Source organism: Pseudopodoces humilis, chromosome 2, assembly GCF_049639895.1.
Source record: "Pseudopodoces humilis isolate 2021_Gansu_Grassland_sample_001 chromosome 2, ASM4963989v1, whole genome shotgun sequence".
NCBI lineage: Eukaryota > Metazoa > Chordata > Aves > Passeriformes > Paridae > Pseudopodoces > Pseudopodoces humilis.
This window is the reverse complement of record NC_142201.1, coordinates 66,727,913-66,743,343: the sequence shown is the minus strand read 5'-3', so window position 1 is coordinate 66,743,343 and position 15,431 is coordinate 66,727,913. Positions and strand designations below refer to the sequence as shown.

General features: G+C 41.4%; 1 protein-coding gene across 9 annotated transcripts in view; it reads right to left on the bottom strand.

Moving 5' to 3' along the window:
* The window catches only part of STARD13 (StAR related lipid transfer domain containing 13), a 285,456-nt gene that overhangs the window by 27,430 nt on the left and 242,595 nt on the right, over positions 1 to 15,431 (bottom strand). For all 9 annotated transcript variants that reach the window (XM_014249607.2, XM_014249609.2, XM_088068354.1 and 6 more), the window contains 3 exons: positions 9,702 to 9,773; positions 7,609 to 7,690; positions 708 to 771 (listed from right to left, as the gene is read on the bottom strand). In XM_014249607.2, the coding sequence (XP_014105082.2) occupies positions 708 to 771; positions 7,609 to 7,690; positions 9,702 to 9,773 (218 nt within the window). The remainder of the gene's footprint in view (positions 1 to 707; positions 772 to 7,608; positions 7,691 to 9,701; positions 9,774 to 15,431) is intronic.

Genomic DNA, 15,431 nt, shown 5'->3' with positions numbered 1-15,431 from the left:
TGATGACACTGAATTTTGCAAAGACATAAAAAATGCAGCTCTTGGAGGCAGTTTTTGGAAAGCATGAGACGAACACTCAAGGAAGGAAAAACAGAAACCAAGATTTCTCAGAGCTGACAACTACCCCTGTACAACACTCAATGACTTTGGGGAATTTGTGACCAGAAAACAGTTAATGCTGGATATGTTACAAAGCTCTCAAAATCAACAGGCTGTTTCTGTAGCCCTCACTGAAACCCTCTATGCTCAGATAATTTCCATGTTACACAGAAGCTTGTAAGGATGACAGAGTTTATTTTCGTATTCTTAACTGGGAAGAAGTCAGTGCAAGAAACAAAGAAAGGCTGTTGTTTGTTGTTTTCATCTGAGCAGCTTCCATTTTTTCTGGGCAGGATTTTCCACTGTGTACTCATACAGCATTGACAAACAAGCTAATGAAGCTTTACTGTCTTTTCCCCTGCTTGCTTTAATTGCACACATATTTCAGTACTGTGTGAGCCCTTCTAGCACACGTAGTGCTTACAGCTTCTATTCTATTTGTAGTTTCAAGATTCAGCAATTCATATTATCATGCATCCAGATAATTCTGACATGCATGTTCAAAATAATGCAAACTTAACTTACTTTTAAGAGCATTACTGAATTAAAGGCAAAATTGGGGTGGTCTTATCACAAAAGCCAGGGTATATTTAATGAAGTTCCCTTACCTTTTTTCTTTGGAAGTTCACATCGAGTTTCATTGAGGCGCACTTGTTCAGTGTGTTCAGTCGTCTGCAGGGCAAAGTAAATTCAAAAGATTAGCAGCCTCTGACTAAAGGGCATGATTTTTTGCAAGTTCAAAACATTTATCTTACTGTAGGGTGCCAACTGCATATAACAGTTTCAGAAAGGATACTGGTCATCTATTCCATCCATATGACCACTGTATGAAGAGTGACCCTTAGTTTCACTTTACTTGATAGCCAGATTTGATAGATTGCTTTTTAATTCACAGATATTTCTGTATTTAGCACAGGAAACAACTATAATCAAACACCTTTGATAGCTGGGAAAATGACAAGAGAAGGAGGTGAGTTGCCTTATGCAGGACTGTAACATAATTGGTCTAAAATCGGGATTTCAAAGCATTGGTGAAAGACCAAACAAAAAATCAGCTGTAGTTCCTCACTTCTGACAATTGGTGCCTCCTTAAAAAAGTTGACATAAAGAACTTCTAGATTCTACTTAAAAGTTTCTCCAAAGCCAATTGTTTTTTTTCTCCTATTTGTGGATCTTACACACAGGTTAACACACCCAACATGTGACAAATCTAATATTTTTAACTAAATATTTTTAGCTATTTTTTGATCATGTTCATACTGATGTTACCAGAGTCTCTGTAAGGCTTCTGCTCCTTAAATCCAAGGCTGTCCAGTGATGACAGTGAGTTGAAATGACAATCCGTGTGTGTGTGTGTGTTTGTGTCCATGTGCAAGGACAGCCAGAGGACAAGTAAACATGCTCTTTCAATAGACAACCTACTGTGATAATGATAATTGATTTGGTTTTATTTATACTTAAAGATCCTGATCCATGAAACCATCCAACTTCTAAAAGCAGAGGCTCAAAGTTAAATATGTTTGACTTTGAAAATTTTCCATACCTAGGACTGAATTTCAAAATAAAGGGAGGCAGAGTGAGAGGGCCACGTGCCCACAGCACTCCTCTGTTGGCTGTAAAGACATCTCCTGTGTCTTTACAGCAAGATTTGTCTCTGTTGCTTTTGGGTCACAGGGAGGCGCCTCCAATTTCCAGAACTTAAAATTTGAAATGCATGTGATAAGTTACAAGGACACATGAAAAAAGTATCAGATCAATAATATAATCTCTCACATAACATAAGAATATTATGGCATTAACATATTCCTCCACAGAACTTCTAATATTAGAATACCTTTCAAATTGCCATCACTAACAAAGAACCGACCCATCAAATGTGGATCTTCCTTAAAAAAAAAAAAAATCCTCTCAAAATATCACCTGCTCATTTGCAGATCAAATATTCCACCCTAACTTAAGCCAATAAATCTGTTATGCTGCATCAGAAAAGTCCTGTGCTCATGGTATTAATTTGGGTATAATGTATGCACAAGCACACCCTGCATGCATGATAGCAATGTTGAAACAAATTCCAGGGTTTGTGGCTGCGTAGCTGTATCTACAGCCTTTTGCCCACAGATCATCTTCTGGGATTACATCTATTATTGCAAAACTCCTCTTTTGCCCAAACACAGAATTTCTCAACCCAAAGTGGCATTTTCTTGGGGCCTGGGGCTGAATAATGTTCAGTGCTTCTTTTGAACACAAAATGTTTAAATGTGTGTATCGATATAAATTCCAAGTATACAGAGGCACAGACATATTTTCAAAGAACTCCAGCTCAGCTTTCTATCTTTGGGGACAGCTTCCTCTGAGTGGTGAATATTGGCTAATATTGGAGTCCCTGCACCTCTTTTTCAGCTGGCTGGTGCTGAAGGGAAAAGTCTGTAACTACATTTCCACACTTGCTCAACCAAAACCAAAACTACTTTTTACTGGGCGCCAGGGAGTTCAACCCCAGGTTTTAAATTCATCCCTCTACAAAACATTGGTATGTTTTTTGGGGTTCTTCCAGGGCTGTGGAAAGATTTGCCAGTGAAATTAGAGAACTAATGATCATATTTGTGAGTTTGTCTGGTACTAGCAGCTCAAATCAAAGTCAGTCTGTTTCAGCTTCCTTTGCCTTGTTGATGTGCCAGTGGTGACAGAAAACTTTTCTCATCAGTTTAAAGTTGTGAGATGACTGGCAGCCAACTCCTCAGCAGCAAATGTTTCGAAAAGAAGAAAAACCCAGAAGTTTCTGGCTACAAAGGCTGTCACCAATATCCCAGCTGAAGTGAGAGGAACACAGCATTTTTATGCCACTGCTTAAAAACATGGGAAAAGAATGCCTGCTTGTAATGTTAACAAAACACAGTCTGGATTTGAGAAAAGGCAGGGAAAAACACATCAAATAAACACAAGAGAGGTGGCTATATAAAACCCAAATAATCTAGGATGCATTTGAAGGTGTATCTGGAAATTTCTGCATTGTTCAGGGAAAGCCTGCAAAACATGTGCTACAGTAAGTGTTTCAGTGATGTTAATTTAATTTCTTCTCCAGAGCATCATAGGTGGTTTAACACTTTGAAATAATTCTTAAAAAGCCAGCAGAGATATTTAGATGCCCAAACAGATGTTTCTGGTGCTATTTTAGATCCCCTGGTTATCAAGCCTGGCCTTCAGCTGCTGCAGGTACCTCAGTCCAGATAACACATGGAGAAGTCTGAACTATCTGAGGAGATTTAAGATGGCCATAGACACAAGTCCTTAGGGCTCTGAATCCCAATCCCAGTGCTATGATTGTTAACTCTTATGATAGAAGTTCTTCAGAAGCAGAAAATCTCCAACTTTTGCATTCTTTACAGCACTGAGCAGTGTTTACAAATAAAGACAAGCTTGTAGCTATGCAGGCCCAGGCCAGCTGGAAAACCTTGTGGGGGACATGTTGCCCTGCTTTAAGAACAATCCAAGTAAGAGGGAGCAATCCAAGTAATAGGGAGACAGCTCTGAAGTGAGCTGAAGTGCCAGGAGAATCCCTGGACCTGTTCTGCAGCTGTTTTCAAGCAGGTACTTTGGAATGCAGCCAGAGCCACAGGCCAGTCATGAAAGAGAGGCATCATGGGGAGGACAAGCATGGACAGCACAGTGTCTCCTGCATCAGCAGATCCGCGAATGCCCTCTCCTATGGATTTTGACCAGAAAAACACACCGTGTGGTTCCCCTCTGAGGGAACCACAACACTATTTCTTTGCTTTATTGTTATTCCTAGCCAAGTTTAGGTGCTGCGTACACATAGCCCTGCCTGGCTTCCTCTGGTTCTCTCAACTTTGGGAAGAGGACATCAAGCTCCTGATGCTGGGCTTTGCTGAGGTCTTAACACCGAATAAGAGTTCTCCCAGCACCATTAGGGCTGGTGTGCAAGGCTGGCACTGGCATGTCCCTTCTCCACCAGTTTTTGTGCATGGAGAGAATATATTGTTTTCCGATCACCTTTTGATCATGGCTGCCACGTAGGGAGCTACCTTGTAGGCTCCAGGCTCATATGAGATGAGTAATCTCTCCTGAAAGTCAGTGGGAGCCATTCTACTGCCTCCAGAGCAGGGCCTTCTGTCCTGTATGTGGAGAGTCAGGCTTGTCCCCCAACAGCACCTAGAGCAAGATAACTCAGCAGATGGAACTGACATTTCAGAGCTCTGGTGGGAGAATGTCCCACCCCATACAGCAACCTTCACTTTGTTTACAAGCTGTCTAAGAGATAACTGCTATGGAAAAAAAAGGCTGCTGACTGCTTGGCATAGCTCAGAGTTTAAGAGCTTGGTATAGGGAACTATGTATCAGACTGTTATATACTTGTTCTTCATGTTCTTAGTCACTGTATTTATGTGAATGCAAGAAGTACAACGTGCCTTGGCTTCTCCTTCTCACCCTCTTATCACAGCAGCCACAAAAGTTCCCAGAGCAAAGTTGGTTGCTGCTATTTTGGAAGTGACACAGCTATAAAATTTTCATGCTCAATTATTGTTTTGGCAGGCTGACAGTATATGCCTGCAGATTGCCTGGAAATTCTCTATTGTTCATTACTCAATAAAATCTGAGTGGAATGTCTTGATAGATACGCCTCTAACCCAAAGGCCTCAAATTTGGTTTTTACTCTGCCAAATTTTCAAATTATATTGTAAACAGCAGGAATGTTAGAATATCTCAAAAAGGTCACTGAAATCTTTTACAACAGGGAGTCTTAGACATTCTGACTAAAATACTACCAGCTGCCTTAAAAAAAAGGTTCCTCCTCATTTGTGCCTCACGTTGTCTGGTTTACTTCAATGCCATAAGAAAACTGATATAAAATGAGATTGAGATTCAACCCACAAGAGCAGAGAAATGCAGTGTTTATGCTATTACTATTCAGAGCTAAAACTGCTCAAACTGATTATTCATACTGGCATTTCAACTTTAAAACTATCTTCCAAAAAAAAAAAAAAAAAGAGAAGCCCATTTTGTTCAGCACTATGTGCTGAATGCACTATTAGTCAGTGTGATGGCTTGGTCACACATAGCTTTAAGGGCAGCTTTGAATGTTTGAAGAATGGAAGTTCGACTGCCAACCTGGGAATCTGTGCACACAGAAATAATAATCAGCCCTTTTTAACTTTCTCTTTCCTCAAAGTGCATCACAGCCTGCAGCTCTCATACTGTGCACTGGCCTGCACCTCGCAGTAACACCATCACAGAGCAAAGGAAGGGCAGAGAATTGGCCACAGTGGTCAGCTGAGCTGTGAGGATTTCCATTGCACTGGAAAACTTGGAAGATGCTGGTTTGATAGCTCCCAGAGTAACAAAGCTGGTACTGGGGGCAGCAGCTGGCACTGTTCACTGTCTCTGTGAATCTTGGCATTTGGTACAATGGCTTTTTATGGCTTGCTTTTAACAAAGGGTTTGAAGCTGCTGAACTACATCGAATTAAATGTCTGCAATCTGAAAACATAACCTGTACATAATGCTTGTATTTCTAATATTATGAAGAGCTATTTCTTTATAAGATCTAAGCTGTTTAAAAACTCTCAACAAAAAATTAAACAGGTGTTGTCTTCTGAAGAAAATACAGAAAAAGTTGTTAGTCATAAACCCATTTATCTTTGAAGTGTGGAAATATTTGTGTCTATGTTTTTTTTCTATATGTCTCATCATTGTCCCTTGATTTAGGCAAATGCAAAGCATTTTTTTTCCCATGAGTGCATCTATCCAGCTGTTAATTTTCCAAACCCTCATATTTTAATAAAAGAGAAAAAACTCCCAACCCAACCAAGTCTCTATCTTCTCAGCTTGCAAAATAATCCTCATAAATATATCAACAGAGTGTAACTGTAGGTGTATCTGTGAGTCTACAGAGAGGCTGGAGGAGCAAAAATGAGCTGTTCCCATTTTTAGCTGTGTAGGTTGTGATGCCTGGTGACCATGACTGTAGCAGCACCATTGCCAATTACCCCAGTGAAGAATGATTTGAGAGAGTCACAGAGCTAGGAAATGACTATATCTCACTGGCTTCTCTCACAAGAAAGGGCAGGAACAGACATCATTGTTGCATTTTTTAGTGGTCCTTCAACTTTGTAGTAAAGGGCAGAGGGGAAGAGATTCTCAATCTCCCATCTCTATCACTTTCCACTTCCCAAACTGCAGCGAAGTATGTCTTCCATCATGCCAGACTGAAGCAGGGGGATGTATATATGTGTGGGAAGAAGGTTTCTCTCAGGTGGGGGCATAGCAATCTCCCTCAGCAAGAAGCACAAACAGTACTAGATCAAGTCTGCAGTTAATTCTGTTCTCAGGCATCTGTGAGGGAGACCACTGGAAAATCCAAGTCTTACCTATTGACTTATCTGCAGACACAAAGGCTATTACAAAGGGAAAGAGAATATTCTGTTTCCTATAGCCATAATAGACAGCATGAGAAGCAATAGGTCTCGTTTGCAGCAGGGGAGTTTTGGGAAAGCAGTCTGATAGCCATGCCCAGAAACTATCTGGATCTGCCAGGAATGGAGATGTGGACTAGATGAAGTCTCTTCCAGCCCTGTTTCTGGTGGTTCTCAAAAACCTTCTCTGCATTCCTCCACCACAAACTCATTAATCCTTGCAATGTACAGTATGATGTGGAACAGCATCTCCTGAAGCATCTCTGCTGACTTTAGCCACAGTTGCAGAAGGGGAAATAGAATCTTGTCCAGTTATCTTGATGTCTGTGTTATAAAAATTTCCATAACATGCAATGAATCCTGTTTGGTTAAGGGCCAGACACTCCTTTGTCCTGACTTGAAGAGGAGAGGAGCAGAACCCAGCTTGAGCTGAGCACAGGGGAAAGAAGAGGGGAACAATGTCTCTGCAATGTGGTTTTGAAAAACTGCCACAGAATTGCTGTGTCTTGAGTCCTGGGGCACAGGACTTGAGCAATGCAGCATGGTACATTCTTCACAGAGTATACAAAGCAAGATAACCAGCAAACACGGGAGCGCAGGGAGGGGCAAAGCACTGATCAATTGTAGCATCTGTAGTACTGGGAGGTCTGTACTACTGGGTCTGGTCCCACTTCTGCTACTGGTACCAAATGGGAGTACCAAGGGAATCACAGCAGCATGAAAACTGTGCCTGCTGCCAGAGGAAAGGGCTTGATGAATTCTCTGCAATGAAGTTTCCTCATTTTTGCTGGACTGAGACATTAGAGTTATTAATGTGCAACTCAAATGTGACTCTCATTTATTCAGGGTTTGCTTGCACTGCTGCTAGTTCTTAAAAAAACATCTGTTTAAAATCCATTGGATTTGGGTCTTCTCAAATCATGTGATACTTTCTGTGGGTCTCCTACTGCAGCATCTTCTGTAAGAGAAATTAACTCAGAATGGTGGCATTATAGATCTCATCACTTAATGCAGCCAGACAAGCAAATCAGCTCATGCTTTTAAATTATCAGAAAATAAACTTTGAGTGTTTTTTTACCTGCAAAGAGGTTCTACAAGGTCCTTGTCAAGAAAATCATGATCTTTCTTTACTGCAGCAATGTCAATGGGAAACTGTGAGTCTGCAAAAGGAGACACAGTATTAAGATGACTGCTTGCTAGTCAAATGAAAATACATTGTCTACATCTAAATTGCTTTGCATTTGCTTGCTCACTGAAATCTAGTATGACCAATTTCACTCAGCTCTGGTTCCTTTCCAGTTGTATCTGTGACCCTTTCTGACATTTTTTTTTTAAGGTATAGCTGAACATCCAGTGAATTACAGTGACAGCAAAATTATTTCCATTTTGACTTTAAAAAATACTCAACTGTTAGCTGTTCATTTTAATAGCTTGCACAAATGGATGAGATGAGGAAATTACCACCACACTTACCTTATATACATGAGCAACAAGGTTTTTCCCTTCTCATTACAGTGACTTAATGTTATTTGCTAGACAGACTTTGCCCAAGCCCAGAAATATTCTGTGCATCTTTTTTTCTTAAATAGATCCAAATAACAATGATTTCAGACAGAGGGTTACTCAAATAAAAAATAAAAATTAAAAAAAAAAAACAAAAAACCCCGAAAACTGAATTATAATCCCCAATATTAGCAAAAAAGCCAGAATAGTATGCTGAAAGCTGACATTAGTAATGAAAAGTGACACAGCTCTGTAATGGTGGGAAGGGTTCCAGTGCTGTGGCTGCTCTCCAGACTGCTCTGCCATGCTTAGGTACCTCAGCAGGATGTTGGGATACAGGAATGTCAGCCAGCATTTTCAGACACTACTGCTCAACACTGACATTATAGATGCCTGTGGAAAGCACCTTGTTTTCAGAGACACAGACTGTCCAGAGCACATACTGACTGCATGGGAACAGCTGGAGCCCAGCACAGGTTGTGTCACATCCCTTTGAGTTAAGCAGGCAGCAGGTGCTCCTTTCTCTGGTGGCGTCAGTATCTGACATATTCCAAATACAAGGCAGACACAAAAGTACTCCTGGCAACCCAGGGACTGTGGTAGATACACATTTGTGTCAGTTTTGGTCTGGTAGGCTTGCTAGTCTTAGTTCCTTGCTGGATTTGAGTCTGCCTGCCTCCTGTGGAGCCACCTGAGCATCTCTGAATGGTGCTCCTGTCCCCAGGTGCCTGAGCAGCCCAACAGGACCCAGCACCTGAGCCCTGATGGACCTCAGCTGGCCACGGGGGTGTCCTCAGCATCCCAGTCCCTGCCATCCTCAGCCCCACACGAGGGGAGGGATAGCGTCCCAGCTGACTCCCTGCAGACTTGGCTCTGACCCATGAGGCTCCTTGGCCCTCACTCCATGCGTGGATCTGTGCTGCCTCCAGGCTCATGCTGACCCTGGAAGGTATCCAGAGGTGTTTGGCGGAGCTGCCTTTTGGCTAATAAGCCCGAGTGGGCCTGAGCTGGCTCCGTGTCTCTGGCAGGGAGAACATGCATTTTGGGAAAAATGAGGCTCAGCCGCAGTTTCCCTCTCATCTGGGGAGAGCAGAAAAAACCCAGCTCCAGTGCCCAGACTACTACTGAATGGACACTGCTTCCCTGGGCATGAACTTTACGCCTAGGAAGGGGACATCACCATTTTGCTCTGAGTTAGCACTGAACTATCAGCTTTTCTTACTTTGCAAATGTGAAGTGCAGCTCAGATTATTTACTTGTGGTAACTGCAGAGTTTTCAGTCTTCATTTCAGCATGGTTGAAATTTTCAATAACTTCAAGTGTTTTAATCTTATTTCAGGCACAGTTCAGGAAGTTTTTAGAAAATAGACTGATGTTTTTAGATGTTTTGTAGTTGTTTTTGTTAACCTTTGGGTTTTACACAAGCTATGTCCCTCCTTTTCTTTTTTTCTTTTTTTTTTTTTTTTATTTTATTAAACTTCCCATGGCTACGAGGGTAAGAATCTTACTTTTCTTCATGCACTGGTATGACTCCAGCAGCTGTGGCTTTGTGAAGCATCCAGCCATGGCCATAACTCAGTCAAATATGGAGCTGGCTGACTGCAAGCTCTCCTGGTGACGGCCCAGTGCACTTTCAGAACTGCGCAAAGAGGAGAAAGACCTACTTACCCTCATAGAACTGAGCATATTGGGGAAATCCAGCTGCACGTAACCAGTCACACGCTTCCTTTGCTTCGATTTCTGAGCAAAAAGAGGAAAGAGAAAAAAAGTTCACACTTTGTTATTTTGAATTAGAAATTCTTTCAATTACAAAGTAAAACCAAAGAAATTTGGTAGGATCAATTTGCTGCTGAAGTACTGTCATCGCTCTGAATCACACTTCGTAGCATCAGAAGAGAGTCTCTCTGAGAAATCTGCCTGTCTCCACAGGACCCTGGGGTGCAAAAAGCCACTTGGTGGCTGGGATGAAGTGTTAAACCATCTCCTTGCAGCAGAAGCTGCTCAGCCAGGTTTGTGGCTGTGTGATCTACCTTACCCCCAAGGGTAAGTTGCTGGTAAGATGTGAAGATGGAGCTGGTGAAAATGGTGACAGGGAGCGGGCACTGCGTTCTTTCATGTTCTGACATTTCTTGTGGAGCAGAATGCCACATGAAATCCATGGAAAGCTCTGCCAGGATAGCCCCAGTGCAGGTGTCCTGGTACTGACGGGACAATTGCTGGGGCATCTCTATTTTTACCAAGCTCCATGGGCTCATATTCCAGAAAGCAGTGTGCTGGGTCCAGCTCTCCCAGCGCCTGCACTGCCTGCATGTGCAGCTGCTCCCAGACCAGCTGGGGGAACAACTGAAAACAGAGGCTCATCCACACAAATGTGGGTTTCAGGGGAAACCTGGGAAACACCTCTTTGCTGTCCAAACCTAGATCAGGATCTACCACTTGAACAGTTTTGGTTTACAGGATCAAAGTCAAAGCACGTATCTGCACCTCGTACATTTGCAAAACATGAAGAAACAGGGTGTGCAGGTGTTGAAGGAAGTAGACATTTTATGTTGCTTGTTAATCAACCTGAATGAACCAGTCAAGGGTTTTGGCACATTTGTGGTTGTAAAATCTAGACAGCCATAATACAAAACTCTAACTATAAAGCAAACAATGGAACTGGAAGAAGATGATCAGGCTCAGTTGCTCTTCTGCATATTTTGCCTTGCATGTGAAAAAAATTCCAGTTGTAAATCAGTTTTCTACTAAAATGCATTTTTATAGGGCAGAGATACTGGCATGAACTTTTGCCTGTGTTATTCTGTTCAGATCACTCATCATACCTTTAATGACTTTACCCACTGAAGCTCACCATAAAATCTGCTTTGAATATACTCTGCAGTGTGTGACCTGCACACCTTTCTGATCCCCTAAATAATGAATCACACCAGCAAATTTTGTGGCAGAAATCAAAATTCAGAATACAAGGTCTATGTATCAAAAGCTCAATTTCCCAAAGATGATTAGACAGCCAGGAACAGCTCCACAATGGTCACAATCATTAGCAGTGCTGAAAAGGATTTACCACCAGGTCTTCATTTGCTTTGACATTAGTTCATGTCAAGGCCAAAAAACGGAGTATGAAAGTACATTCAGTTCTTGACGCTGCACAAAAGAATAAGCAGCTTACATAAAACGTGGCTCTCACTACAGCACATCTGTGTGCTGAAAGCACATCTCTATTATGTTCCAGTTAGACTATTTCTATTAAATGCTTGGAAAAAAGACAAGCCTAAAGAGACTTTTTTTCTTTTGCTTAACTCAATCTCATGAAACACAGACAAATCAATTCCTTTTCAAAATGTATTTTACTACCCAGAACAGCTGTATGTACATTCTAGCTTCCTCTAGCCTGGAAACACAACTGACAGAGGCTGTGGGTGATGGAGAATGCTACCATTTAATGCTCTTATACACTTACCATATTTCAATGTTTTTTTGCAGTTGGCAGCTCAGAGGAGCTTGCTGAGAAATATTGTTGCAGCCCAAATGAGATCTGAAAAAATCTCAGGTTGCAATGGGTGAGTAATTATAGGGAATAATCAAGGAAGTAGATATCACTTTTTTTCTGAGGTTTTGTTTTTAGGGTTTTTTTTTTGTTGTTGTTTTTTTGGTGGTGTTTTTGTTTTTTTTTTTTACTTTTTTTTTTTATGAGGTTGTTTGCAACACGCTACACTCAGTAAAATATCACTGACTGATTAACTTCTGCCTTCAAAACTTTATATCCTCCATGAAGGTATTTCTGGGGAGTATTCTCATTTTTCTGAATGACTACCTCAGCCTTGAGTAAGATTTGCTAAGCTTAAAGGATACTGAGTCTCAAGACATGATATCAGTTCCCAGATCCCTCACACCATTATTCAGAGGACAGCATGAGGAGAGAAGTGTACCAGGCTGCTGGCACAGCCCAAAACATGACTTTGCTCATACAAGTGTGTTCCCACTGGCTACGGGCACCTGTTCCAGACATTCCCCTCTTGGTCCCTCCTACAGTTTAGGTGAAAAGGCACAACAAAGGATTCACTCCTTAGCAGACATCAAAGGTGATTTCTACTATTTTGCCCTGGGCATGTAATCTAAGTTATAGTTCAGAATGCAATATAGATGCTTTCATTACTGCATACTGCAATGTTTGAACAATAACTTGACATGCTAAGTTCAACCATGTCTTTTTGTGCCCATATGCTAATATTTGCTTTTTCTTACTTTGTAGTGCAACATTAGTAAAGATTTGTTTGGAAAGATGTGCAGCACATAAAAAGACCTCAGTGGAGATGTCAATAAAAGGGTGGTAGAAATACTTTTGGCAGTGTTGTCCTAGTTCTGTTCCCATGTCCAGGCTAATACAGGGGTTTGATCTGCCTGCAGCACATGCCCTGTCTTGGTGCAACACTGAAGGACTTGGAAACCCACATGTGTCCACAGGTGGCACCAAGGCAGTTTGTTAACAGCACAGAGCGGGGCTGGCATGGTAAGAAAAGAGATTTCAGAGAGGACATGGCTCAAGGCTGGAAGGAGGCACACAGTTCCTCCAGTTCCTACCAGAAACAAGTGAGTCACCACAAGCAGCATCTCCCTTGGCAGGACCAAAAAGGCTGCTTGCCCCAGCACACCTGATAATGGGTTTGTCCTTATGCACTACTGTTCTGCTCTGTGGCTAGAAAAAAAATAGGGATGATTTGCCTACTGTTTTCCACCTGCTTGGGCAGCAGTTAACAACAATCATTAATTATTAAGGCTAGATAATAATTCAGTCCCAAATATTGACAACTGTCAGTATGTCTCACAGGACTTGAATTCTAAGAAGTTTTTTTAAGTTTCGGAAGAAAAATTTCTCTTTTCCATTTCATTTTTCTGCTACTAGTGAGTTATAATTCAGAGCAAAATGAGGAGCGGTTCATTCAGGAAACACGACAAGTATTCAGAGCACAGCTGAATCTTGGCTTTGAGTCCATCTTTAGGATTAAAGAGGTCTGAGCTTGTCTCCCACAAACCCCAGCTCTGGCTGTTCTGGGGCTGAAATGGAGAGAGTTGTTTGCCATCTCTCCTGCTCTTCCGACATTTTCTCTGATTCTTCACAAACTACTTTGTTTCTGCCCAATGCCAGACAAAGAGCCTTGCAGCCAGCTGCCACCAAAAGGGACATCCTTGCCCTGCCTATCCAACGCCAGCTGGCTGCTTCTCTTGCTCCCCTCCCTGCCACACCAGCTCCTGGCTCACCCTTCAGAGACCTGGCCCAACCCCCTAAGCTGGCAGAAAACTAACCCTCCAAAGTGGGAATGATCTGCTGTTGGATTAGCAAGATGACTCAAATTTTCTAAGGGTGCAGTTTAACCTACGTTAGCTGCATTTTAACAAGCCCAAGAAAGTCAAACCACTGGAACAGTCCTTCCCTTATATGAAGGAACACAGGAGAACTGTCTAATAAGTTGTTGGAAGAAAAGCTCTGTCAAGAGAAACTCATGTAAATAAATTAATTTTCTGTCTTGGTATTTTATCACCATCTACAAATATCAATGCCAAGACCTGGTTACTATAGTCCTTTCCCTTTTCTTCTCTACATATCAGTATTTCATCTTATTTCTGCCTTTCTGCCATTGTCCCTGTCTCTTCTATCTTCTGTTTTGCTGTTTCTCCCTTTTTTTCTTAAACTACATTTTTTTTTTTTTTAAATGCAGATGTCCCTTCGCACAATGCAGTGAAAGATTTAGCAACTAGAATAAATAAGGTACATAATCACCCCATCTATTTTGTTTATGTCAGCTTTATGTGATAACCTTTATTGTTCATCTTCTGTAACAAACCACTGTTACTTTCACTTTAGTATTCCCCCTGTATTGCTCACTACTTAAATCTAATTTACTAGATTCAGATAGAATATCTGGGAATGTTAGAGAAAATGGTTAATCAATTAATTGAAAAGAAGTGCATTTTACTGTGGAGCCACATCAGTGAACAAGTGGTTAGGCTGAGGTTTTTAACCGAAGTTAAAAAGTTTTTACACCAACTTTTGGTCCAACTCTTTCCTGCAAGAGGAGGAAAACTGTTGGGATGAGTTTGTGCTGCATCTTCCATAACAAAGTCTACCTGGCATTCTGAGATCAGTTTGGAGGCTCAGTTCAACCCAGGGTTTTAAAATGCCTTTTACTCTCAGGAATTGCTGCAGACCTCTATGAAAGGTAAACCAGAGAACACTCGTGGGGAGAAAACACTGATGATGTCTTAGACCTGAGACCTGCTCCAGGCACTGAATACACTGAGACAACCTTGTCTCGCAGGTCCTGGTACATCCCTTGTGTCCCATAAACCTGTCAAGTCACCAACAAGCAATGTCAGCACCCTGATGTCTTCTCAGAACAATTCTCATGAAGATGGGAAGATGGGTTCTTTAGAAAAGTTCTTTGCAGGCTGAAGCTGTATGAGAACAGCTCTAGCACGTTTTGGCTTCTTCTTGCAGCTCAGCCTGAGACACTGCAACAGCTGCCATTACTCCCCTGGCCTTGTAGCTCAGTCTTTGGGATATTTATCTGTTACTCTTCTTATTTTATGGATAGGGATTTAAAGCACTCCAGAAGTACATAAACAGGTCAGAGGTAAGGTTGATGGGAATTAGATCCCTGACGCTTATCTGGCCATAAAAATAGGGTTATGTCTCTCCTCAGTTATCCTTAGAAATCTAAATTCCAAATTTCTGATACTTAAATGCATCACTCTACCATCCCTCAGCTACGATGTAACACTGAAGACTGACAGGTTTCCACTGAGTGGCATTTGCAAAGCTTCTTCAGAGCTCAGGAATTAGATTACAGTAGGGTGTAAGGGTGCTAAATTGGAAAGAACAGGAATATATTTGTGAATACGAGAAAATACGACTTTTGAATTCACATAGGAAATTCACAGCAAAATGAGCTCACATGTGAGCAACCTGGTATAGTGAAAGGTGTCCATGCCCACTGCAGGGGGGTTGTAACCTTAAGGTCCCTTCCCACCAACACCATTCTATGACTTTATGATTCCATGATCTACAGCTTGCAAGGAGCAGGTTAGTACCTTAATTACTGTATTATCATCTCACTTCACTGGTGCAAGCACTTGGTGTGGAGCATGGAAAAATTAAAAACTCCTCATATTCCCTAAGGAAAAATCCCTGTGTAATTTAATAAAGACAGATACAATTTTCAGTAACCTTTCATGCTTTTAGGTAGAGGTCTAATGGTTTAGCCCATTCCCATCCACTCTGTAGGATTTTTCCAGAATAATTCCAATAATAACGCAACAGCAATTGTATATAAATATATAAAAAATAAAATAAACCATAAGCATACAATGAATTTGTATGTTTTACTGCAATATGATGAA